This window comes from Primulina eburnea, chromosome 13 (genome assembly GCF_022965805.1).
Source record: "Primulina eburnea isolate SZY01 chromosome 13, ASM2296580v1, whole genome shotgun sequence".
NCBI classification, from domain to species: Eukaryota; Viridiplantae; Streptophyta; class Magnoliopsida; order Lamiales; family Gesneriaceae; genus Primulina; species Primulina eburnea.
This window is the reverse complement of record NC_133113.1, coordinates 1,004,727-1,027,878: the sequence shown is the minus strand read 5'-3', so window position 1 is coordinate 1,027,878 and position 23,152 is coordinate 1,004,727. Positions and strand designations below refer to the sequence as shown.

General features: G+C 37.1%; 5 protein-coding genes, 1 long non-coding RNA gene and 1 pseudogene across 7 annotated transcripts; 4 read left to right on the top strand and 3 right to left on the bottom strand.

Moving 5' to 3' along the window:
- Positions 1-125: 125 nt before the first annotated feature.
- Positions 126-3,609, top strand: LOC140808946 (proline-rich receptor-like protein kinase PERK15). The gene is made up of 9 exons (XM_073166339.1): positions 126-238; positions 565-1,259; positions 1,337-1,888; positions 2,118-2,204; positions 2,313-2,383; positions 2,488-2,564; positions 2,697-2,838; positions 2,917-3,078; positions 3,193-3,609. Exons 2-9 carry the CDS (start codon positions 638-640, stop codon positions 3,448-3,450), a joined length of 1,971 nt encoding a protein of 656 aa, XP_073022440.1. The 5' UTR covers positions 126-238; positions 565-637; the 3' UTR covers positions 3,451-3,609.
- Positions 3,610-5,268: 1,659 nt separating this feature from the next.
- LOC140808947 (cyclase-associated protein 1-like) lies at positions 5,269-9,349 on the bottom strand. Its single transcript, XM_073166340.1, has 10 exons — positions 8,916-9,349; positions 8,275-8,443; positions 8,114-8,178; positions 7,083-7,392; positions 6,845-6,992; positions 6,657-6,766; positions 6,487-6,542; positions 6,331-6,387; positions 5,889-6,032; positions 5,269-5,636 (listed from the first exon to the last, which is right to left on the bottom strand). Exons 1-10 carry the CDS (start codon positions 9,189-9,191, stop codon positions 5,550-5,552), a joined length of 1,422 nt encoding a protein of 473 aa, XP_073022441.1. The 5' UTR covers positions 9,192-9,349; the 3' UTR covers positions 5,269-5,549.
- A 4,003-nt stretch (positions 9,350-13,352) lies between these two features.
- Positions 13,353-14,045, bottom strand: LOC140809111 (glutathione S-transferase T3-like). The gene is made up of 2 exons (XM_073166592.1): positions 13,749-14,045; positions 13,353-13,661 (listed from the first exon to the last, which is right to left on the bottom strand). Exons 1-2 carry the CDS (start codon positions 14,043-14,045, stop codon positions 13,353-13,355), a joined length of 606 nt encoding a protein of 201 aa, XP_073022693.1.
- A 318-nt stretch (positions 14,046-14,363) lies between these two features.
- On the top strand, positions 14,364-16,108 carry LOC140810796 (uncharacterized; annotated as a pseudogene).
- Positions 16,109-16,863: 755 nt separating this feature from the next.
- LOC140808990 (BTB/POZ domain-containing protein At3g05675-like) lies at positions 16,864-18,955 on the top strand. Its single transcript, XM_073166416.1, has 2 exons — positions 16,864-18,084; positions 18,350-18,955. Exons 1-2 carry the CDS (start codon positions 16,912-16,914, stop codon positions 18,641-18,643), a joined length of 1,467 nt encoding a protein of 488 aa, XP_073022517.1. The 5' UTR covers positions 16,864-16,911; the 3' UTR covers positions 18,644-18,955.
- Positions 18,956-19,267: 312 nt separating this feature from the next.
- On the top strand, positions 19,268-19,758 carry LOC140808989 (uncharacterized). The gene is made up of 2 exons (XR_012113072.1): positions 19,268-19,577; positions 19,710-19,758. It is a non-coding gene; the product is annotated as an uncharacterized lncRNA (long non-coding RNA).
- Positions 19,570-22,897, bottom strand: LOC140808988 (uncharacterized protein At1g01500-like). 2 transcript variants are annotated; one of them, XM_073166414.1, is made up of 3 exons: positions 22,274-22,897; positions 20,858-21,703; positions 19,570-20,005 (listed from the first exon to the last, which is right to left on the bottom strand). In XM_073166414.1, exons 2-3 carry the CDS (start codon positions 21,623-21,625, stop codon positions 19,778-19,780), a joined length of 996 nt encoding a protein of 331 aa, XP_073022515.1. In that variant the 5' UTR covers positions 21,626-21,703; positions 22,274-22,897; the 3' UTR covers positions 19,570-19,777. The 2 variants fall into 2 exon arrangements, with proteins under 2 accessions (XP_073022515.1, XP_073022516.1); XM_073166415.1 differs by having other exon boundaries at positions 22,540-22,897.
- Positions 22,898-23,152: the final 255 nt, after the last annotated feature.

Below are 23,152 nucleotides of genomic sequence, written 5' to 3'. Positions count from 1 at the left end.
ATGTTGTATCAAAATGGGAAATAACTACATTTGAAGCAAGAATAATCTCCATTAAAAAAATATTTAATTTAATTTAAAATCTAAAAATAGAAATTTAGTTCAATTTCCTAATTTATAGGAGATTTAGGGGGAGAGAAATGAAGAGGCACACATGGTTTTGTTTTTTTGGAAACTATAATGATGCACCATCTCTTTTGCATCCTTGCTTTGAGAATCCTCCCTGCCCCTTCTCCTAAAGGTAGATTCTCCCCCACACTTCTCTCCCTTTCACCTTTTCTTCTCAAGATTTTCTGAATAGCTATAGATATTATTTTCTTGAACATAATTAATTTATATTATGTGAATGTTGGTTTGTTCATTTGCATTTCTTGGATCACAATCTGTCAAAGAAATGATATTTATATTGTGTTTTAATTCAAATGAAGTTGGTGGACTTCAAAATTTCAAAGAAAATAAACATGAGTAAATGTAGGTGCATGTTTGATCTTGATGGTTAATTTTTCAAATGATGGATTTTTCGTTGATAATTTCTTCAAAGTACGTGGTTTCATGAATCTTGATCAGGGTCGTTACTTGGAGAGCGGCGGGGAATGCTTATATTTTGACGGATTACATAGTTGTATAAGAATCTGTGACAATGTCGTCGGAGAAATCTCCTCCGCCGGATTCTAAATCGTCAGACTCTCCAACACCGCCTTCATCCTCCTCCTCATCGTCATCGTCGTCACCGGACGACGACTCTTCATCTTCACCTCCACCACCTTCGGACAATTCAGATTCCAAGTCTCCTCCTCCGCCGAATAGCTCGCCACCGCCGCCGCCGCCGCCCGAAAAAGGCTCTCCTTCTGGAGACAACGGTTCCCCGCCTTCCAACGACAACAATAACAACGAAGACTCTCCGCCGTCTAACGATAAAAACAAATCTCCACCACCACCGAAATCAAATTCAGGTGGGAATGGGAATGAGAATGGGAATTCACCATCCCCACCCCCACCACCTCCGCCTCCACCTCCGCCTCCACCGCCCCCGCCTCGCTCGGGAACACTTTCTCCTTCGAGGAACAACTCGGCACCATCGATCGACTCCCAGTCAAATGATTCAGCCTCTAATGAGAAGGCAATCATAGCAGGAGCAGCGGCGGGCGCAGGATTACTGCTCCTTATGATGGTTGTTTTCTTGATATCTTGTGCTAGAAGGAAGAAACGAAAGCCGCATGACAATATGAACTACTACAGAGATAATTCTCATGGAAACAGGAGTATGTCAGCACAATTTCTACTCATTTTTCACGTAATTATCTCACCAAGATCCGTTGAATCAATGTTTTGATCGCAGGTAGTGACTACTTCAACAGTGGCGGAAACTGGCATGCAAAGGGCGGTCGCCCTTCCACAGACCACGTAATGAAGATCCCGCAACCCTACACCAGCCCCGGCATAAGCTCCGAACACGGCTGGCCTTTGGCGCCACCACCCCCTCCACCAATGATGAGCAGCAGCGAGCTAAGCTCGGCCGGCTTTTCCGGACCGCACCAGGCTGCATTGCCGCCTCCGCACCCAGCCGTGGCCCTCGGCTTCAACCAGAGTAACTTCACTTACAACGACTTGGCAGTAGCTACAGGCGGCTTCACGCAGTCGAACCTGCTGGGGCAAGGCGGATTCGGATTCGTGCACAAGGGTGTGCTGCCCAACGGGAAGGAGATCGCGGTGAAGAGCCTGAAAGCCAACAGCGGGCAGGGCGAACGCGAATTCCAGGCGGAAGTGGATATAATCAGCCGAGTGCATCATCGGCACTTGGTGTCTTTGGTTGGATATTGCATCTCAGGTTCTCAGAGGATGTTGGTTTATGAATTTGTCTCTAATGGAACCCTTGAACATCACCTCCATGGTATGCTTCCCCCTCATGTTCTATAGCTATATATAACACTTATTTTGCATCAAATTTCACGGGAAAAAAAAATTCAAAAAATCATTCCCAAGACTGGATTTTTGTCAATCTGTACACTATTACCATGTGTTGCAAGAGGAAAAAAACGAATCAGAAAGTTTTTTTTGAAAAACAACTTACAAGTTTAAGGTTTTGATGCAAAAGATGTACATATATATCCTTTGTGTAGGAAATGGACAGCCAACAATGAATTGGAGTACGAGACTTAAGATTGCTTTGGGCTCAGCAAAAGGCTTTTCTTACCTTCATGAAGACTGTAACTTTCTCCAATTTTCTTCTTTTGTTTAATTGTTTTCTTAATTATTAAAATTTGTCCACTTTTATATAATAATAACAACATTAATTATCTAATATATTTATACAGGTCATCCTCGCATTATCCATCGAGACATTAAAGCAGCAAACATTTTGCTGGACAACAACTTTGAGGCCAAGGTACTGCTATACCAGTGATCCGTGGCACTCGTTGCGTGCTTATAAAATAATTCGCATATGTAATATTTTTCGATGTTCAGTCGTTTTTGTATGAAATTATTTAGGTGGCTGACTTCGGGTTGGCGAAGCTTTCTTCAGACAACTACACTCATGTTTCGACTAGGATCATGGGAACATTCGGGTACGAATATCTCATCCCATAGTGTCGAAACAACTCAACGTAAACTCGATTTTTATTTTACTTTTCATGTATTCGGTGTGACTCGAACTCTATAGATTCGAGAAAACGAGTTAATCAGTTCGAAAAACACAGGTATCTGGCACCTGAATACGCCTCAAGTGGAAAGCTCACAGAGAAATCAGATGTGTACTCGTTCGGGATCATGCTTCTGGAGCTAATAACTGGACGTCGCCCTATCGACATCACCAGTGATGACGACGGCTTAGTTGATTGGGTACGTCGAATTCGAGTTTGTTAATAATACTCGGATTTAGTATGGTGATGGCTGGAATGTTGTATGGCATATATGCAGGCTAGGCCGATTCTTTCGAAGGTGTCGGAAGGAGGAGGGTACGAGGAGCTGGTGGATCCAAAGCTGGAAAACAACTATGATCCGCAGGAGATGCTTTGCATGGTGGCTTGTGCTGCAGCTTGCATTAGGCATTCTGCCAGGAGACGCCCCAAAATGAGCCAGGTTTAGCTCTTCAGTCCATGAATTTTAAATTCATCCATCTAAATGCAACCTTATATATGTTCTAGAACACATCTTTAGTGGTTAATCATTGGTATCATGCATGCATTTGTGCAGATTGTGCGTGCATTGGAAGGAGATGTTTCGTTAGATGACCTAAACGAGGGAGTCAAGCCAGGCCACAATGCGCTGTTCAGTTCAGGCGGCACCTCGGAATCGGACTCGGGCTCATACCCAGATTTGAAGAGGTTCAGGAAAGGCGGGGCGGGGACGTCGAGCCAGGAATTCTCCAGCAGCGAGCACGGCTACACCGGAGAGCTTGCGCAGTCGCAAGAAATCAGGTCTAACCCAGGTAGCCACTCTCGCAGCCCCTGATATATTCTACAAGCATCCACAACTAACTAAAGATCAGTTGCTAATTAATACGGGAAGAACTTGAAATATTTGTACTTCTTAATTAATGTTTTTATACAATTTTCATTGTGTAAGATTATTGGTTTTCTCAATTTATTTGTTAAAATGACATTATTTATATAGATGTGAATATATATACACACGCACGGGAATATATATACACACGCACGGGCGCGCACGCGCACACACAACATATATATAACAACTCATGATCATCTTTATTTAAACATATCAATACTTCAAGAAAATATATGTCATTAAATATATATTAGATACTAATTCAGTTATATTTAAAGTTTAACTAGCTAATTATAAATAAAGTATAAAATGAAGCATGATAACGATTATTAGTTTTTTAGAAAAATAGTTATTTAGTACTATATATATATTAGTGCAAAGGAGTTTGTTTGTTATTCATATCAAATCAAGCCGAAGTTCGATTTCAAACTCGAAAAATTAATCAAATCAAGCTCAAGTTTAAGGATATTCTTCTCATGAGCTCACAAACATGTTCAATAATATGCTTGCGGGCTCGCGCTCGACTTGTTTAGGTGGCTCGTAAGCTCGAACTTGGCTTATTTGTTGAGTTACAAATAAAAATATTAGTATTAATATTAATGGAAGGAATTGAAGTATTAAATGAGTGAAATTATTGCAATGTTATTTATATTGTGATATCAGTGTATGACGAATATTTGTTATCTGGATGCTAAATGTATTATTTTGGGACGTTCAATAGTATACTGAGTTTATGTTTTTTTAGTTGTTTTTTTGTTGTTTCGGTTATTTATGAATGAATTTACATTTTTATGTTTGATTTGAAATTAGATATTTGATATTTTTAATTTTTAATAAGCTCGAATCAAGCTCAAACTCGAGCTCAATTCTATGCTTTACGAGCTAAAAAACGAGCCGAGCTCAAGATATACTTGTTAAACATGATAAACGAGCTATTAATGAATCAAACTCGAGCTCGACTTGATTAACATAATAAACGAGATTTTAAGGAGCCGCGAGTTTTGTAATTTCAAGACAAACTGAGCAAACTGAACTCGAGCCTGGTAATAGAAGTTCGAATCGAGCTCGAGCTCTTCAAACAATTTTAAACGAACCAAATTCAAACCTGATATTGTTTGGTTTGATTTAATTTGGATCGTTTACATCTCCATATGAGATTATGAGGAAATAAGATGAGCAAGAGAGGAAATAAAAAAAGGAATGATAAATTTATTAAAATATCTTACTTTTTTCCTGAGAAATAGAAAAAGAGATGTCCGTCCACATGAAAACCATACCTCTAGAGCGTTCAACTTTAGATAAATTCCCATGTCTCGCTTGTATTCTAATCGGATATCGAAATATGTTTTAATGCATCAATAGGCACTCACAGGGTTAATTTTATTCATTATTACCAGTTATAAACATAATTAACAAACTAACCAATTATTAAAAAAAATAAGTCTTTATCTGCGAGACGGGTCAACCTTACATATATATTCACAATAAAAAGTAATGCTCTTAACATAAAAAATAATATTTTTTCATAGATGACCCGAATAGAATAAGAGATTTGTCTCACAAAATACAACTCGTGAGACTGTCTCACACAAATTTTTGTCTTATTAAAATACTCAATAACGTCCATTATTTTATCTCATGGTCCTTTTCTAATCCGAAAAATGATTATAGATTATGATCCCTGCTTATGGGCATAATTCAAAATTCGTTTAAACCCATTGAAGAATTGAGTTCTCGATTTGTCATCCACCTCCACAAGTAAAACCCACTAATAGGCATAAATAAATAATGTTGAGATTCCATTCAAAAACAAAAGCCATACATTTTTGCCAAATTAGACGGTGACGGCGGACAGTTTCCGTTACAAATGGATACAAAAAACGGAGCAAAGAGCCAAACACAAACCGTACAATGAATAAAGAAACACAAAAGAGTTATAACCATAATAAATCAAAAAATAGGCGATCTTAAGCCTTTCATCATCAAAAAAGAGAAGTGTCAAAAAAGGACCGATGAAATCTGATGATTTTCCATCCGGCAAGTTAGTTTCCGGAGTGGGACACGGGGGTTGTCACGAATTGGCCATCCTTGTAAACGTGAATGTATTGTTGGGGTAAAGCATGCTCTCCCTGAAATAAAAGGGATCAACCTTATCTAAAATACTTAGCTTGTTTATCGTTGAAAAATCATAATGATAATCTGGGATTTGACAAAACTGAATATTATGAGAAAGCCCAGAAGATTTTAAGTTATGCTCGAAAATTGGCAATGAAAATGAATTTTACCGAATAAACTACACGTGTTAAAAGGGATTTTATAAATCAGCATAGACTAGGAAGGTAAGGGCTATAAGCATTCTGTATATAGGAAGGGATACATACCCAATCACCATCCGATTCAGATGCGGGTACCAGCACATTGATTTCACTCGACTTTGCAGTCGTAATAGAAGCCTCCAAAGAATCTTTACTCAAGTATAATTGGCATCCTGATGTATTATCGACTGAAATTGTTGGAGCAGAGCCCTGTAAAGAAAGATTTACAAAGAACAGAAGGTATCTTAAACCACAATGCTGCTCCAGCTGATTCTCTTTCGTGATTCTTAAGGTACGGGCATGCTAGACATTTAATGAAGATAGCGGGTCGGATTATTTTTGAAAGGTAACAATTTATATCATAAAATATTTAATAAAATCTGATTCTTATTTAAACCAAGGCAGCTGCTATGAATAGTTCCCAAGAGTCACCACTAAGTTGAAGCCTATTTTTATAGGCACAAAGGGAGAAGGAAAGCCTTACTCCAACATCATAAAGAATCATTACCTGACATTGCACTTCCACACCATTGCAATTAACAATCTCGCAAGCTGCTACAACATCCTAGTTCCCCAAGTATCAAAAAGAAAATGAGTTAGTTAATCTACAGCCTGATGGCTTCTAATATACAGAAAGCCGGTTAACACAAGTTCTTAAACTGACCTTGAATACCACCCCCATCTTAGTGCACTTGTCCACTGTAATGTTGTTCACTTTACCTGTAAATAGATATGCCCGTACAAAGCTTTTCAGAACTCCTAACGAGAGAAGCCAACAAAAAATGATGAAGTATAGTTGGATTCTGATTTAGTTTACTACCAAAGAAGATATACCTTGTATCTGAAGAACGGAATTCTTGCACCCGAAGACATAAACAGACTGCCTTGCATCACAATCATCAATTACTAAATTGTTTCGTCCAATTTGATTCTCAACCACCCATCTGTAAGCCATGTTTAACTTGGTTGACAAAGGAATCAAACCTATCATTATGCTTACGAAAATAAACATTTTTACTTACTTGCGACCCATTTGAAGCTCTAACTTCGGAGGTCCTGACTTTGAAAATGATGGTGAGCCAGTACGGCCTTCTTTTTCAGCAACAGTAACGACACCAGCTTTATCTGCACGGTTCTTGGTTTTCATATCAGCAGTGACCTTCTTCAAACCTTTAAGAAAATAACAAAAAGCCAGAGATGAGAACATAATAAATCCATGGAAAGTTAAAAAACATAAATAAATCATAAAGAGTTAATCACCAGCAGTAACTGACTTTCCAGAATTAATTTCCTGGAAAACTGCAGACATGCCTTGTTTGGGACCTGACGATGAAGGCTGGGTCTTCTCAGAACTGAATAGTGAAGCAGGGGGGGGACAGGGAGGAGCAGGTGCACCAGGAGCTGGAGCTTTTGTCTGGGCAGGTGCTGCAGTTTTTCCAGTGGCACTCCAAACAGGGCCCAATGGGTAGTGAGACTTGACATAATCCCTTAACCCAGGTACATAGAGCTCCTTTAAAGCCTTTGCCCACTCAACATGATTGGCATCTTTGTTTCGGTACTCCATAAGAATCTGTGCAATCATTGGGTACACATCAAACTTTAAAACTTGAAGAATCCTTCCCACATAAAAGATGGCAACAAGAAGAATTTTTTTAAGAAATAACTCAGACAATTGGATGATGATGAAATTTTAAGGTCTCAAAGACACGAGTATTCAGGACTCAACCCAAGACATTTATACTCAGATCAACTGGCTTTCTTTACTAACTTAAATATCAGCATGTGAATAAACTCTTCAAGTTCTGGTTGTACTAAAGATATACTATGTACCATGAAATATCAACATGTTCTGCAAATTTGAAAACCCGTAATGGCGATTAGATGGTTGATATTTGCACTCCAATATTGGTCTACCATTTTTGCACTCCACGATTGATACGGACCCCATTTCCCTATCCGTTTATGCAAGAAAATTGACAACATGTATAGTACAGAATCACCTTCTTAAGAGCAAAAATCAGCCCCTATTCAAAAAACACATCTTACTAGCACACATACATTTTCTCAATCCTTCAGTGATGTGGCAAAAGTATATTCAATCATCACCACATAATCATTCAGCTCCAATAAAAACATCGGAGGGATACCAATATAAATACGGTACATATTCAAGGATGAGGGGAACCAAAGTTTGCCTAATTTCTTGTCCTTTTTTCTGCTTTCTTTTTGTTTCTCTCACTGGTGGTGTGTGAACCCTTTGGAGTTCTAATGCAAAGAGTCAGAAATATTACCTTGTTACAGTAAAACTCAGCCGTTTGCCAGCTCTCTTCAACATGTGCAATAGGCATGCTCATTCCTAAGATGACGAAAATAGATCAACTAGAAATGAAAAAGAGAATGCTTTGAGCTAAATAAACAATCAATGGTACATCTATTTCTAAATTCCTCTTACCACAGTCTTTTCCTGTATATGCAATCCATGCCAGAGCTCCGAGACTGTCAGAACCAGTTTTTAAGTGATGGAAAAATTCAGATCTCCTTCCCTCTGTCAATGCGTGAGCTTTTGCCATCACCTCATTCAACGGCTTTATGAATTCCATCAATCCTGCTGTGTCAGGTTTCTGGAAGTGCCATGATCAGGCTTAGCATCACAGTACAAAATAGAAAAAAGAGTACAAAATTAAGAATGATCAAAAGAAGGTATTAGGGATCCATTCACAGGTGGAAGCTACAGCATCTAGCAGCGAAATATCAGAAAGCGATGTTATAGCAGGACACAGAACACCATAACAAAAGTTATCGAACAAAATTGGCCAAGTATAGCAGTGTAACATAACAAAAGACCCCAGCAGAACAATCATTATCGACTAAAATTGTCCAATGAACGCCTTACATTTAACCATCACGACTTTAATCTTCCACCATTATCCAGACCGTAGCCATACCACTTTACAACACAAGGATGAATTAGTCCCGATAATAACGCAAATTGTTTCACTTTGTTCAACATTTCATCACATTACATGCTCCGATAAGAAACAAACTAAAACCAAACAAACCAAATCAAAATCGAGACGATTAAAATTCACTAACCTGCGTAAACTTGATTCTAACCAAAAGCTCCTTCTGCACAGAAAATGCCTCCTCTATAACCTTCGAAATATCCAAAACCTGTCCCTCAATCTTCTCCCCAGCGCTCACAACTCTACTCAGATATTGCGACTCCAGATCGCCATACGCCACGATCGACGGATCCGTCGCCGCATCCCCAGCTCCCTCCGCCACACCGCCCGATCTAAATCCGGTGGCGGACAGCGCCTCCAACCGTGAAACCGCGGATTCCAACCTTTTTATCAGATTTTCATCCATACTTGCCCGAATTTCAGTCTTCGAAAAAATTTAGTAACAATTTGAAAGAGGATAGATCTGGAATCAGTGGTCGCGAATCACTGTTCGTACATTTAAGCAATTTCCTTTAGGCAGAAAGGTGAAAGATACAACTGTGATTTGATGTGTGCTGAGCACAGTTATTCCTTTTTTCCCCTTTAATTAATTAATTAAAAAGAAGGTAACGTACGGTTACACGTGTCGGATGAATAGACGGAGTACACGTGTCATATGTTTTATGTACATAAATATCACATGGATTTCTCATTTCTTCCAAATATACATGACATTAAAATATTTAATTACATAATTATTTTTTTTAATCTATTAAAAATTTATTCAAATCACTCCATATTTTATATTAAAAAAATTAACAATTTTTTTTTAAAATCGAACAATTTTTCTAAGAGTAGGTCTCTTGTGAGTTGTGACGGTTTCACGAATCTTTATATGTGAAATCGGTCAACTCTAGCGATATTCACAATAAAAAATAATATTTTTAGCATAAAAAATAATATTTTTTCATAGATAACTCAAATAAAATATATGTCTAACAAATACGATCCGTGAGACCGTCTCACATAAGTATTTGTCCTCTTATAAATTGAAAATAATTTCATATTAATTATTTATTATTATTTGATCAAATTAAAATATAAAGCTACATCATGTTTGTATCTTTTATAATATTTATTATCTACACACCTATGTCTTAATTATCTCAACACTTGTTAGTACACAAACTTTAATCTGTGTCCACTGGGCTACAGGTATTTTTTAACACAAAATTCACAACTTCATTTTATATATAAATAAAAAAACAAACAAGTACACTAAAAAGTAAATATTTTAGCTATATTATGGGAAAACTTAATAAATAATAATAGATTATGCATTTTCCTGTTGGTTTATCTTAAGTATATAGTCCACTATTGATATTTAATATTTTTTTTTACTAATACTCATATCTAATGTGTATAATTGTATTCAATTTCATTGATTTATTTTCTTGATAACATTCTAAATTGTATGGAAAACAAAATAGACTATAAATTATGGACAAAATCTTATAACTTGGTATTATTTTATTTTTAGTTATGTAAGTTTTAAGTCGTAATTTTAATCATATAAATCATTATTTATTTTCACTTTTAGATTTAACAGAACATTATTATACTCATCAACAACTTAATACGTCCTATCAATAATTTTCGAGAGCACATCATTAACTTATGAGAGCACTCTATATTATATTAGCATTCTGATTAAATGGCTAAAAGTGAAAATTGATAATCAACTTACAATATAAAAATGCAACTTGGAAACTCACATAATTAAAAATGAAAAAAAATTAATTTTCCTATAAATCAAAGTCAATATATTCATTTAGTGCATTACGCAATTGAAAAATATCATTATCGTATCACAATAATCAAAGAAATAATTTGTATATTTAAAGTTCTTCCAAAAAGAATTTAATGCATAGGGAGGAGCTTTTCAAAATAAGTAGGTCTCTGGTGAGACGGTCTCATGAATATTTATCTGTGAGACGAGTCAATCATATCTATATTTACAATAAAAAATAATACTCTTAGCATAAAAAATAATATTTTTAATGGATGACCCAAATAAAAAATCTGTCTCGTAAAATACGATACGTAAGATCGTCTCATACAAATTTTTTTGTTTTTCGAAACAAATTCCACGTTGCCAATGCAAGCTTGACAATATTAGGCCATCCACAGTAGTAGATGTATTTTCTCCAAATATTTGTGGGTCTCATAGTCCACATCATCAATCAAATATTTCACTATTCAAATATCTTACATTTCACAATCAAATATTTAACCAATCAAATATTTATGGGTCTCATTGCCACTTTAATTAATAGTTTATTTTCATTTAAATAAAATAACTTACAATTTTATAAAAAATATTAAAAATATTTTTGAATATTTTTGAATATTAAAAATATTTTTGAATATTTAAAAAAATATTTAAATGATTATTAAAATTAGAAAGTTTAATTAAAAATATTAAAAAATGAAAAAAAAAATATGAATAACCGGTTACAAATTTGTAACCGGTTATTCACTTTGCACACAAATCAAGAGGTCACAATTATGAATATTCGGTGGTGTCAAATATTTGGATGACATGACATCCACAATACCCACTACTGTGGGTGCCCTTAATATAAAATACGAAAACAACTTCACCAACTTGTCTAATCATTAATTTATATTATATTATATTTAAAATGAAGATGACAATGGAGGGACAACTGGGCCGATTTCTCATCCTAATCTTCCTTCTCGAATTCAATCTTTATCCATATACTCATCTCAATCCTCATTTTTTTGAGTTCGAGAAATCACCGATCACGAAATCGCGATGTTCAGATCCTCGTTCTCATCTCTATTTCAAAAATATTAAGAGTGGGTGTCATGTGAGATTGTCTCACAGATTATAATTTATGAGACGGGTCAATCATATCCATATTTACAATAAAAAGTAATACTCTTAGCATAAAAAGTAATAATTTTCCATGAGTGACCCAAATAAAAGATCAGTCTCACAAATACGACCCATGAGACCGTCTCACACAAGTTTTTTCCAAATATTAATGGGACAGTACGGAGACGAGTATGTAGATTATACGAACCAAAATTTATTATTATCTATTATTATTAATATTAATAAATATTATTATTTTTATCATTAATATTATTTTTGGGTGGGTTCGAGGATGAGAATAATATCCACACACCTGTCTCGAACTACTTAAAATATTTTAATAAATCACCGAACTGAAACCTGAAAAATCAAAGATCATCGTCCGCGGGTTTTCCCAATTCTCCAGAAGAGATACACTAATTACATCCAATTTAACATAATCTCAGCCACTTTAACTTTAGTTCTTCGGTGTCCATCGCAACAAGTGATTGATTGATCTATGTATTTAGGGCATCTCCAACCCATCTCTATTTTGGATGAAATCTCCAAAATAGAGTATGGGTTGGTGATCCAACCCAACTCCAAATGCAATCTCTATTTTAGAGACTGCAACAGTGATCCTCTATTTTTGGAGGATCACTATTCATTTGAAGATCAATATAGAGATTCCACCAAATCACTGAAATGTCATCATAACAATTGCAATATAGTACTTTTGGAAAAAAAAATAAGAAAGTATCATTGTTCTTGATCGACTGATGACTTGAAAAATAAAAGATCGACCAACACACAAACTTGGTCGACTCATACACCCACAGTTAAGTCGACCAAAACACCAACCAAAACACAACACATGTGTGCTTTGGTGGACCAAAGCATGTGACATGCTTTGGTCGACCAAAGCACACGATGTGCTTCGGTCACCAAAGCACATGCATGGTCGACCAAAGCACACACATGTGTGTTTTGGTCGACCAAAGCATACTATGGTCGACCAAAGCAAGATACTTTAGCAAGATACAAAGTATCTTGCTTTGGTCGACCAAGATAAAGCTTGGAAGTGAGTCGGTTTTGTTGATCAAATGTTGTTTTAATTTTTTAATGAATTAATTATAATTTATTATTTATAATACTTATCAAATGGAACTAGTGAACAATTTAATGACAAAGAAATACATAACACAATTTAGTACAAACACTTATTATCGACTTAATTTAAATTGATAAACATGTGATATTTTTAGACATAAAAACGTAGACAATACTAAAAGTGACGTATCACCAACAATAAAAAAAAAAGCACACACACAACAACAATAAAGATAAACATATTTTTAGTTCATTGCAATCATGAGAGTAAATTAGTGCGGTGGAAGGTCGGACTCGGATGGTGAAGTTCCTCCGAGGAACTCCCCAAACGGTGTAGAATTCCCGTCAGAGCCATCCGCCGTCTCCATTCTTTTCTGCCAAATTTTTTGTTGTTCTTTTATCAAGTATGCACGGACTGATTCATCAACGCACATAGGGTTCATCCTTAGTATTTTATTTTCTTCTTTAAAAGCCATTATCGCATTCCTTTGTTTCTCAATATCAATGAGCTGTTGTCGATGTACCTCAGCATTCTCCATCACAGCCACCATTTTCTCAGTACATTTGGCCATGGTGGAGATGTCCTTCAAGTGTTCTTCAGTAGCTTTTCTTTTGGCCTTGGCCTTTTTTTATGCCAATTGGACACTGAGAACTCTCTCCTGACGGATTATCTTCTTCCAGGTTTATAGCAAACCCAGATAGCCCTGGAGAATCAGGTGTCGGTGATTCGGTGTTGGGAGAATAGTCAAACTGGGATGAGTCGATACTCCCGTGGTTTGGTATGAAATTAGGTAAAATAGCGTTTGATGACCTAAACTTCTCTTGGTCCTTAAACAAAGACCATACACGATCCAACCGCCAAGTCGACCCAGCTGATTGCTTAAATAAGGCTTTTGCTTGATCCAACTATAATAAGGTATGAATTGTATCTTAGTCACATAAAGTAAAAAAATATAGTTTCACAGAAATATGATCAAAAAAATTAATTATCACAATGTCTTTCTCAGAAGCACCACTTGGACGGCTAAGTTCTACCTGGCTAACACATGAACTAAAGTTTTGGACAATCTTGTTTATGTTGAACCAGCGACATTGGAGGGCCTTAGTACTTCGAGGCTCTGTTGAGTTACCAACGAGTTGTTCGTTGTATGTAGCTGCCACTCGTGACCATAATCTATCGCGTGATTGGTTTATACCAATTATTGGATTTTGGGAGACATCAAGATAAGCCATCACAAGTAATTTGTCCTCCTCGATTGAGAAGGCAGCACCACATTTAGATGAAGTCATTTGATTGTAAATAATTATTCAATTTGTAGGAGTGGTCTCAATGATTCGTATGATGCTTCAATTTATAGCCAAAACATTTTGATAAAAAATCTGGATCAACGGTCTCAATTAAAATTAAATCTGATCTAAAGGTGTGTATTGAAAGAACTTTATTTTAAATGTACAATGCATCTCTGACATATTATAGAGTTTCTTTATTAGATGACAGCAACTAGACAACCCATCACATGACTTTGATTTGAAATGCACAACCCATGACAGCTAGTATATAGACAAGAGTGGGCTATTGAGTTGTCTCTGATTGTGACTAGACACCACTAGACAACCCATCACATGGCTTTTATTTGAAATGTATCTCAGTTGGCTTTATTGAAATACACAATCCGTGACAAAAAAAAATGAGTTGGCTTTTATTCCATATAATATTAAAATTAAATTAAAATATCTAACATAACTAAACTAATAAGTGTCACCACTTATTTAAAGACCAGTGACTTCTTGATAATTTACTCAACTTGCTCAAAAATGAATTTTCATGAAGGAGGTCCTTCAAGTTTTTCTTTCTATGCGTCCTCGTCGTCATCTGACGACGAAGATCAACCTAGTGCCAACATACAGAATGAGTTGAATCGCATTGACGAACAACAAATGGTTTTAAGCCAGCTCATAAACAGTGCTACCGTTGTCTCCAATTACTACGAAGAAAGTGATAATTTGCACCGTCGAGGCTCGATCACTGGCCATATTGTGATTAATCGAGACAGATTAGCTGCCGAACAACGCTTGTACAATGACTATTTTTCTGAGTCTCCAATGTACAATGAATCAATGTTCAAGAGACGTTTTCGAATGTCTCGTCGGTTATTCTTGAGAATTATGGAATCAGTTCAACAACATGACAATTACTTCGTACAGAAAGTAGATGCGTTGGGGAGGCCCGGGTTGTCCCCATACCAGAAGATAACAGCTGCAATGCGTATCTTAGCATACGGTATGGCGGCAGATTCAACGGATGAGTATATTAAAATCGGGGAGTCTACTGCGATTGAAAGTTTAAAAAGATTTTGTCGGGCTGTGGTGGAGGTTTTTGGTGTCTGGTATCTTCGGTCTCCAAATGCTGAGGACATTGAAAGGATTCTCCTTATTGGAAAACAACGTGGATTCCCGGGGATGCTAGGAAGCCTAGATTGTATGCATTGGAAGTGGAAAAACTCTCCAACAGGTTGGGCTAGACAATATACTGGTCGTAGCGGAAAACCAACCATCATTTTGGAGACCGTCGCAGATTACGAGTTGTGGATATGGCATGCATACTTTGGTTTGCCAGGTTCAAACAATGACATTAATGTGTTATCAAAATCTCATTTTTTTGTTAATTTGGCCAATGGTGTAGCTCCCCCTGCTAACTATGTCATACAAGGAAAAGAATACACCATGGGATACTACCTAGCAGATGGTATATATCCAAAGTGGGCTACTCTAGTGCAAACAATCCACAGTCCACGAGGTCCAAAGAAGAAATATTTTGCAGCACGACAAGAAAGTTGTAGAAAAGATGTTGAACGAGCATTTGGAGTATTGCAATCAAAGTGAGCGATAATCACTGGACCTGCACGAGTTTGGAGCAAACAAGTGTTGTATGATATCATGACAACATGCATTATAATGCATAATATGATTATTGAAGACGAAAGAGAATTGAATGTGTCAGTCACAGATTATCGCGAGTCACTCATCCCAGATGTTGAAATGACACGTGATGAACATGTCTGATTTCAAGAGTTTCTTGCACGCCATCGTAAAATAAAAGATAAATCGGCTCACTATGCACTCCGAGATGCTCTTATTGACCATTTGTGGGAGGAGTACAGTAATTCGGAATATTAATATTTTTAATGGTCAATTTGTGTGTTGTTCTTTAAATCATGTGTCGTTTATGTTTGTCTTGATTTATATTTTATGTCTGTTTGATGAATGTTGTCTTTTGTTTGCAATTTGATGACAAAATAAATGTATTGTTTTAAATAAACGAGTCGAATACACATGTAGTTGTGTTATGTTTAGCGAATTAATTAAGTTTAGTTAAATAATACATTATGAAATTAAGTAATTATATATATGTGTGTGTATTTGAAATGAAATAAATTAGAGAAATGAAATATTTGGTAAGATTTAAAATATATCGGTTGAAAATGAAATAAATTAAAAAAATAGAGTATTTCTTAATATTTAAAAGAAACGGGTTGAAAATGAAATAAATTAAAGAAATACAGTATTTGGTAATATTTAGAGGATATGGGTTGGAGAAGGTTTTTGAAAATAGAGATCAATGAATCTCTATTTTAGAGGATAGAGGATGAAAAATAGATGATATGGGTTGGAGATGACCTTAGGTAATGTTATTATAGGCTTTTCTTTTATAAAATTGCACAATTTTATGGAAAAAAAATTATAATAATTTTTTTAAATATTTACAAATACTATCTTAATGCTTTAATTTGAATAAATCAAATTACAAAATAGTTAACAAAGAAAAATAATCGACATCCAAAATAATTAGATATTTTGTAAATAAAATATTATTAATTTTTTTTAGGGAAATAAAAATTGGCAAAAACTCGTGTAACACGATATCACGGATCGTTTTCGTGAGACGCATCTCTTATTTGGATCATTCATGAAAAATATTATTTTTATGCTAAGAGTATTACTTTTTATTGTGAATATGTGTAAGGTTGACTCATCTTACAGATTAAGATCCGTGAAACGGACTCACATGACACACAGGTAAAAGTTTTAAACTTATTAAGTAATCATCTCCCTTCCAAAACCTCCCCCATTTCATTTCACTCTCTTGAAGCTTCTGATGTCCAGTGTTGGACGTGGCAACAATTGCGACGGAGCCATCTCCGACGTGCCCAAGAAGAGGCAGCGCGTGGATGCCAACCCCTGCTTCTCCTCCACCATCGAATCGTCTACCCATTCTCTCCTCCCCGTCGCTTCCGCCTGCGGTGGCGGATTCAACGACGCAGCAACCGCTGACGTCATCCTCCGCCTTCACCCCGATCGCGTCGACGCCTCATCCGACACCGAGCACGGCGCCGCCGCGACAGCCGATCGAGCCGAGATTCTGGTACACCTTCATTCGCTCGTTCTTCGCCGCTCGAAGTATTTCGCTGCGTTCCTGTCGGAACGGTGGCAGCACCATGATGATTTTTGTTCTGATAATTCGGAAAATTTGCGAAAGCATTATCGATTTAGTCTCTCCGTTCCGAAAACCGCTGATTCCATCGACAATTACCTGAAAGTTCTCCAGCTGCTTTACTCTGATGATTTGTTGTCCTCTATTGGTAGCGTATCCACTGTGCTTAGTATACTTCCGATTGCGCTTGAATTACTATTCGAGGATTGCATTAAGGCATGTGTTAAATTCCTGGAGGCAGTCCCGTGGAATGAAGACGAGGAAGAAAAAATATTGGATTTGATTCCTTTACTGAGTAATCAAGAATCCAAAGAGCTTCTTGCTAGGGTTTCTCCGGCGAAGAGTGATTCATCAGAGGAAATGCTTCACGGGTTAGTACGTACTGCAATCTACAATAGCCCTAGCATGGCATCCGGCAAAGCGTTTGTTGTGAAGCTGTTGAAGGATTTTTCCTCTAAGGAGTTAGCAAGACGGGTTTTATATGAGGAGTTTGAGAAGAATTTGAGGATTGTGAAGCAGGCCATGGAGGAGTACTCGAGTCCCGACTTTAGAGCAAATCGTCTTGCACCGGAGGCGATTCAGAAGGTGAATTTGTACACTGCAATGAATTATGGGAAACACTTGTTGTGGTTGGTGGAGAGGATGCTTGAGCTGAAAGTTGCGGACTCGGCTGTGAAGTCTTGGAGCGAGCTTGCTTCCTTTACTGCAGACTTGCACAAGGCGTTTAATGAAGGTCCTTGGAGAAGTATGCTTCCGGGACTTCCTTCTGTCGTGCTTCGGTGCACTAGCAAGCTTGCTAACGCTGTTGCAATGGGCAGTGTGTTGGCCACTAGACAGGTTTGCTCCCAAATATAGTTGCGTTTAATCTTCAGGTATTTATCAATGTTTTACAGGATATCCTCAATCAATACTCATATTGTCTATTCGGTTTCTGGGAACTGTACATTGATTGGGGTAGAAGTCCCAATGCAATTATACATTGTGTTGTACTTTTTTCCTAGTTTGGTTTCATGTTCTTTATGTGCTAGAAAATCCATCATAGCATGCTGTTCCTGGACTTTTTATAGAACCTGTAAATTTACACCTAAAGTGCGTACAACAGGTGAGAATGAATCTTGTAAGAGATTGGCTCCCAGTGTTGATAATATGCAAAGACAAAGACAGAGAAAGTGTGTCATCGCCTTTGGGGCCGAATCACAAAACACTCTACCTCGAGCTGGAAGAAACATTCTTGAGAATTATATCAACTCTTCCTATGTCAGATTCTCAAGACTTGCTACAGCAGTGTCTTCGCTTTTCAACTCGTGTCGGTGATGACTGCCCTCATTTGGTTGCTGCTTTTACTACTTGGTTTCATCGTGCAAACAGACCCCAACAGTTTGAATTATGTGAGTGATGCTGCAATGTGTATATAAAAGCTTGTTCCTGCTTGTATGGTGCATAAATCTTCTGCAAAGCGAGCAGTTTGTATATTTTCTGCAATAATGACCACCTATATATCAACTCGAAGGCAACCATTTCATGATTATTGACTGGTTGCCAACTCGCGTGTTGTTTCTGTTCTAGAAATTTGAGTTGTAGAGTTCAGATAGCTTTTTGTTTTAATCATGAATGTATAGTATTTTGTGCTTTTGGAGCCTATGTGAATACTGTAATACCCGTTCCATTTTGGATTCCAGTGCTTTGTTTAGGTTGATGTTTCATAGCATCTATGTATGTGAATAATGTAGCAATCGTTCCATGTCGTATTCTAGAGCTGTGCTTTGGTTGTATGGTTCAGAGACTTTTTTGCCATCTATGTGAATACTACAAGACCGATTAGTAGATTGGGAGGAATAGCTTCATAAGTTGGTGCGAGGAATATTTGTTGCTACTTCAGGCCACTATGCATAAACTGGCTCAACAAACTACTTCGATGCTAGCATAGACCGACCTCCTCCTAGTATGGAGGGGCTAGAACTGACCATATAGTGATTTGACACATATGCTCAGATTCTGGCTGTCGACGCTACCTATCGAAAAAACTGGCTTAACATGAATCCATAAGCTCGGTGTGACAATACTTGGGCAACAAATATAATGTTTTCGGCCAATCTGACCTGATTCTGTCAATGTAATGGAACATGTAGCGACTATTACAAGAAGCGACCATAAAAGATGCAACAAGAAAGCTAAACGATGGAAGGTTTCTAGATTGGTGAATCATCAAAAAGTTCCAAAATCTTATTCCACAGAACATTAACTAGGCATTAGAGGAAATATAGTTTCATCAGACTCCACAAGCTTCATCAGAAAGAACGACTCATCAACAAAAACATAAAGCTAGACAGGTTGGACTTAGGACGTCAAGTTTTTATGATATATGGCGAACTCTCCATCGTTACGAAATTAGAGTTTTTATTGTCAGCTTTCTACACCTACATTAGGTTAACAGGATCAGTGATCTTTTTCCTTTATCTCAGCTGAGGGCACAGAATCCTACAGGAGAACGACCAAACCAAAATGTTGGGAGTTGAGACAAAGAAAGAAATCACATTAGGCGCCTCACGAAGTTTCTGGCGGTTCCTTGGTAAGTTCGAGCTAGCAATCCAACTCCTATACCGACGCCAAGGCATACACTAAGGCCAATGCCCACACCTACTCTTAGTCCAGCATTGAACCACGATAATTCTCCATCTTCACCTTCGAAATACACCATTCCTGAACATGGACTGCAGTTACCTTCCTCTTCCAGTTTGTACTCAAGGCAATTCCGGGACTGCAAAATTCACGATGCAAGAAAAGAAGTCAGTCGGAACTTCTAGTTTTGTTATCTTTTTGTTTTTGAACAAATCATAATAGGAAAAACATTCAGAAAACATGAATTAGTTCATTAAAGCAAACAGGTCGATAAAACTTGGTCACGTTCACTTTTTGTTTTGCTTCTTCGAGTTAAAGTAGTTTATAACCAAGCGAAACCAAGAACCGCATCAGTTCATCATGCCATTAGGATGTGGAAACAGTTAATGATAGATGGACACATGCATGGAGAAAGCAACGACGTTAACTACTCGGAAGCCATATATCCTGTTATGCAAAAGCGAACACAAGCAGAGGTTGCATCGACTCGAATCATGTAAGTCACCATAAACGCAAGCCCCGTGTCAATGTCCAAAGAGGGAGCATCCCCAAGTTCCCTCAATTAATTTTTTTTACTAATTTATACGTAATTTCTTTAAAAATCTCATTTCGACTCAAGTGCTACTGCAAGGTGATACTTATGTTTACATATATGTTATCTATCATCTGCACTAGGAGACCTGTTGAAAATTGCAAACCACGTGACAAAAATATAAAGGCAATAATTATGATTATTCTGCCTTGAAACATGTGCCATCAACAATTTCACTATCCTGAAAATTCCAGAACATGCTTTTAAATATGTACCAAGATTTGTGGTACCGAGAAGATTTTCTTCGAGAATTGTTCATTTTTGTTCAGCAACCATGCAAAGGCCATGAATTGCTAAACAAGAAAATCCCACATTCTAACAAGCAAACAAATCAAAAGGGTAAACCAAATTCCATTAAAGCAACAATTTTTATGAATCCATTAATCTGATGACAGGTACCTGGATTCCGAAGGAGATCGATGAATTATCTTTCTTACTTAAAATTTCCTCATATTCTGGTATAGAATCCAACTTCCCTGTCCTCTTTTGCTTCTTCCCGTGACCAATCTGCAAAGTTTTAGTCAATATGATAGGACTACTTGAATAGCAACCAGCAACATAGACCTCTATGGCCGGCGAAATTGAATCCAAACTCGTGTGACGATTTTGATTCCCCTCCAAAAATCCAGCCCCAACATGTACATCTGACTCACAATTCATACTCCAACCCTGCCAATGGTTTTTCGAATCAACGATTAATCCATTGCTAGGACAGAACTCTAATATCCCAGATAGAACCAGCACATCTTTACAAAAAACCTCAAATTTGACACTCCCTGCCATCCTGATACTATCTGTACTCACGAATGTAACCTCCTCCGATCGTTTATCTAATCTGTCCCTTTTCAAAAGGGATGACACGCCATCAGCATATATGCTTGTCCTAATTCCATTGATCTCTAAAAGAATATCCCGGTTCAACGGAACGTAGTTTAGTGTAAGACATTCAGGAGTCGAATCATCTTGAATCACACATTTGCTGAATCCAACATAAAAAACCCTCACATCAAGCCATGCTAGAGATGCCTTGATGTTGCTTTGCTGGTGAGAAGGATGCTTAGTGATAGTGTTACCATTTTCAACAACCCCGTTTTCGTGGTGTTCCTCATCAGAATCCTCCATTTCTCTCAAAGAAAATAACATTTCCTCTTCTTCGTTGAAATCCATTTAGCTCACTCGATGTAATGGATGGAGAGAAGTACTGATGGAAGTGGGATCCAAGATTTTTGTGTCTATAAATATGACCTGTAAAAATGCCAATAGAGCAATATGAAAGAGAGATAAAACAAGTGTTCTACGCATTTCAAGAAACAAGGAAACACAGAAGAAGACACTTTCCAAGAAACAACGAAGAAAGACAGTGGAAAGAACAGAATTGTGGACAGGAATGAAGTGGGAAATGAGCGAATTCCTCCTACAAGAAACTAACGGAGGAGTCTAGATAGACAAAAATACGCAAATTTGCACGAAAGAAACACAGACATGAGAACCATAAGGAAAACCCTTTAACAAAAGAGGTGATAAACGCTACTCGAAACTAGAAAAAAACTGAAAGGTTTAGAGTTTGAGTATGGAAAAAATGGTTGCCTGATGCAAAAAATTTGCTTTTACTGTTGCATTAAACAGAAAGTAAGAAAAATCTATTAAGCATAGAACAAACCAAGAATCAGCAACCAACTTGCCTGATAAAAAGAACCCGAAAATAAGGATATAAAGTAGGTATTACTATCAGCGAGAGATATATATGAAACAGTGGCAATTCTTAATAAAAGAAAACTCCAAAAAGCACAGTAGAAAACCAACAAAATTGATGACCTATAAGCCAAGGTATAAATTCTCCAAATCTTTTCGATCAAGCTCCTTAGAATTTAGAGATGTAAAGAAGAAACTAGAGCACAATCGCGTGAGCCGCATGATGAATGAAGACGTTAATGACAAATGTAGAACCCGGAAATCGCCACAAAATGTGATTTATATATCAGAAAACATGATTGAAAACAAACTCCAACAAAATACCCAGCACTAATAAATGCAGAACCAAGAATCCCAGATGCTTTATGTGCAAAGAAAAAATTCCCCACCTTGAAAAAAAGTACCATGAACCATAATTTAATATGACGAAAGAATGAAATAAAAGCCCATTACTGCGCCATAAACAAATGTGATAAGAAAATCAGAAAACACAGACTCCAACAAAATAGCCATCACTACGCGACACCACCCCTTCTCATTCAACGACACGCTAGCACACAGAGCCCACCCCCCACCCCCAAGACGTGAACTGTGTGCTTCATGCTTACTGTTGTATTCGGAATCAAAACAAATAAAACCACATTTATGCGTTCGATACCAAATTTCTCCCGAATTATATCGAGACAAATCGTGAATTCTTGAATTGCTTCGAGCACATGCATGGCGCCGCTTGGCGTAAAAACCTCAGAATTTCTTGGATTGACCCGTTTCACATATTATGACCCGTGAGACGATCTTACATGAGACCAACTCAATAATAAATGAACCAAATCCCATAAAAACATCAAAATTAAACATATGGTACTTGACTCCCTCCTGCAAATTTCACCAAATCTCGTTAATAAGATATTCGAATTTGTGGAGTAAGTGAATATTTAACTAATATTCATGAGCTCGATTTCACTTATCGACAAAACTTTATATCAGATATATCTGTCGCAC

What these genes read in the sequence shown, in the direction of transcription:
- LOC140808946 (XM_073166339.1), top strand. Translation starts at nt 638, where the DNA reads ATGTCGTCGGAGAAATCTCCTCCGCCGGATTCTAAATCGTCAGACTCT. An exon ending in TAATTCTCATGGAAACAGGA is followed by an intron (nt 1,260 to 1,336) that starts GTATGTCAGCAC and finishes TTTTGATCGCAG; the next exon opens with GTAGTGACTACTTCAACAGT. An exon ending in CCTTGAACATCACCTCCATG is followed by an intron (nt 1,889 to 2,117) that starts GTATGCTTCCCC and finishes TCCTTTGTGTAG; the next exon opens with GAAATGGACAGCCAACAATG.
- LOC140808947 (XM_073166340.1), bottom strand. Translation starts at nt 9,191, where the DNA reads ATGGATGAAAATCTGATAAAAAGGTTGGAATCCGCGGTTTCACGGTTG. An exon ending in GAGCTTCAAATGGGTCGCAA is followed by an intron (nt 6,767 to 6,844) that starts GTAAGTAAAAAT and finishes CATGGCTTACAG; the next exon opens with ATGGGTGGTTGAGAATCAAA. An exon ending in CTGAATCGGATGGTGATTGG is followed by an intron (nt 5,637 to 5,888) that starts GTATGTATCCCT and finishes CTTTTATTTCAG; the next exon opens with GGAGAGCATGCTTTACCCCA.
- LOC140809111 (XM_073166592.1), bottom strand. Translation starts at nt 14,045, where the DNA reads ATGACTTCATCTAAATGTGGTGCTGCCTTCTCAATCGAGGAGGACAAA. An exon ending in GTGCTTCTGAGAAAGACATT is followed by an intron (nt 13,662 to 13,748) that starts GTGATAATTAAT and finishes ACCTTATTATAG; the next exon opens with TTGGATCAAGCAAAAGCCTT.
- LOC140808990 (XM_073166416.1), top strand. Translation starts at nt 16,912, where the DNA reads ATGTCCAGTGTTGGACGTGGCAACAATTGCGACGGAGCCATCTCCGAC. An exon ending in GTGTGTTGGCCACTAGACAG is followed by an intron (nt 18,085 to 18,349) that starts GTTTGCTCCCAA and finishes TGCGTACAACAG; the next exon opens with GTGAGAATGAATCTTGTAAG.
- LOC140808988 (XM_073166414.1), bottom strand. Translation starts at nt 21,625, where the DNA reads ATGGATTTCAACGAAGAAGAGGAAATGTTATTTTCTTTGAGAGAAATG. An exon ending in CGATCTCCTTCGGAATCCAG is followed by an intron (nt 20,006 to 20,857) that starts GTACCTGTCATC and finishes TGAATTTTGCAG; the next exon opens with TCCCGGAATTGCCTTGAGTA.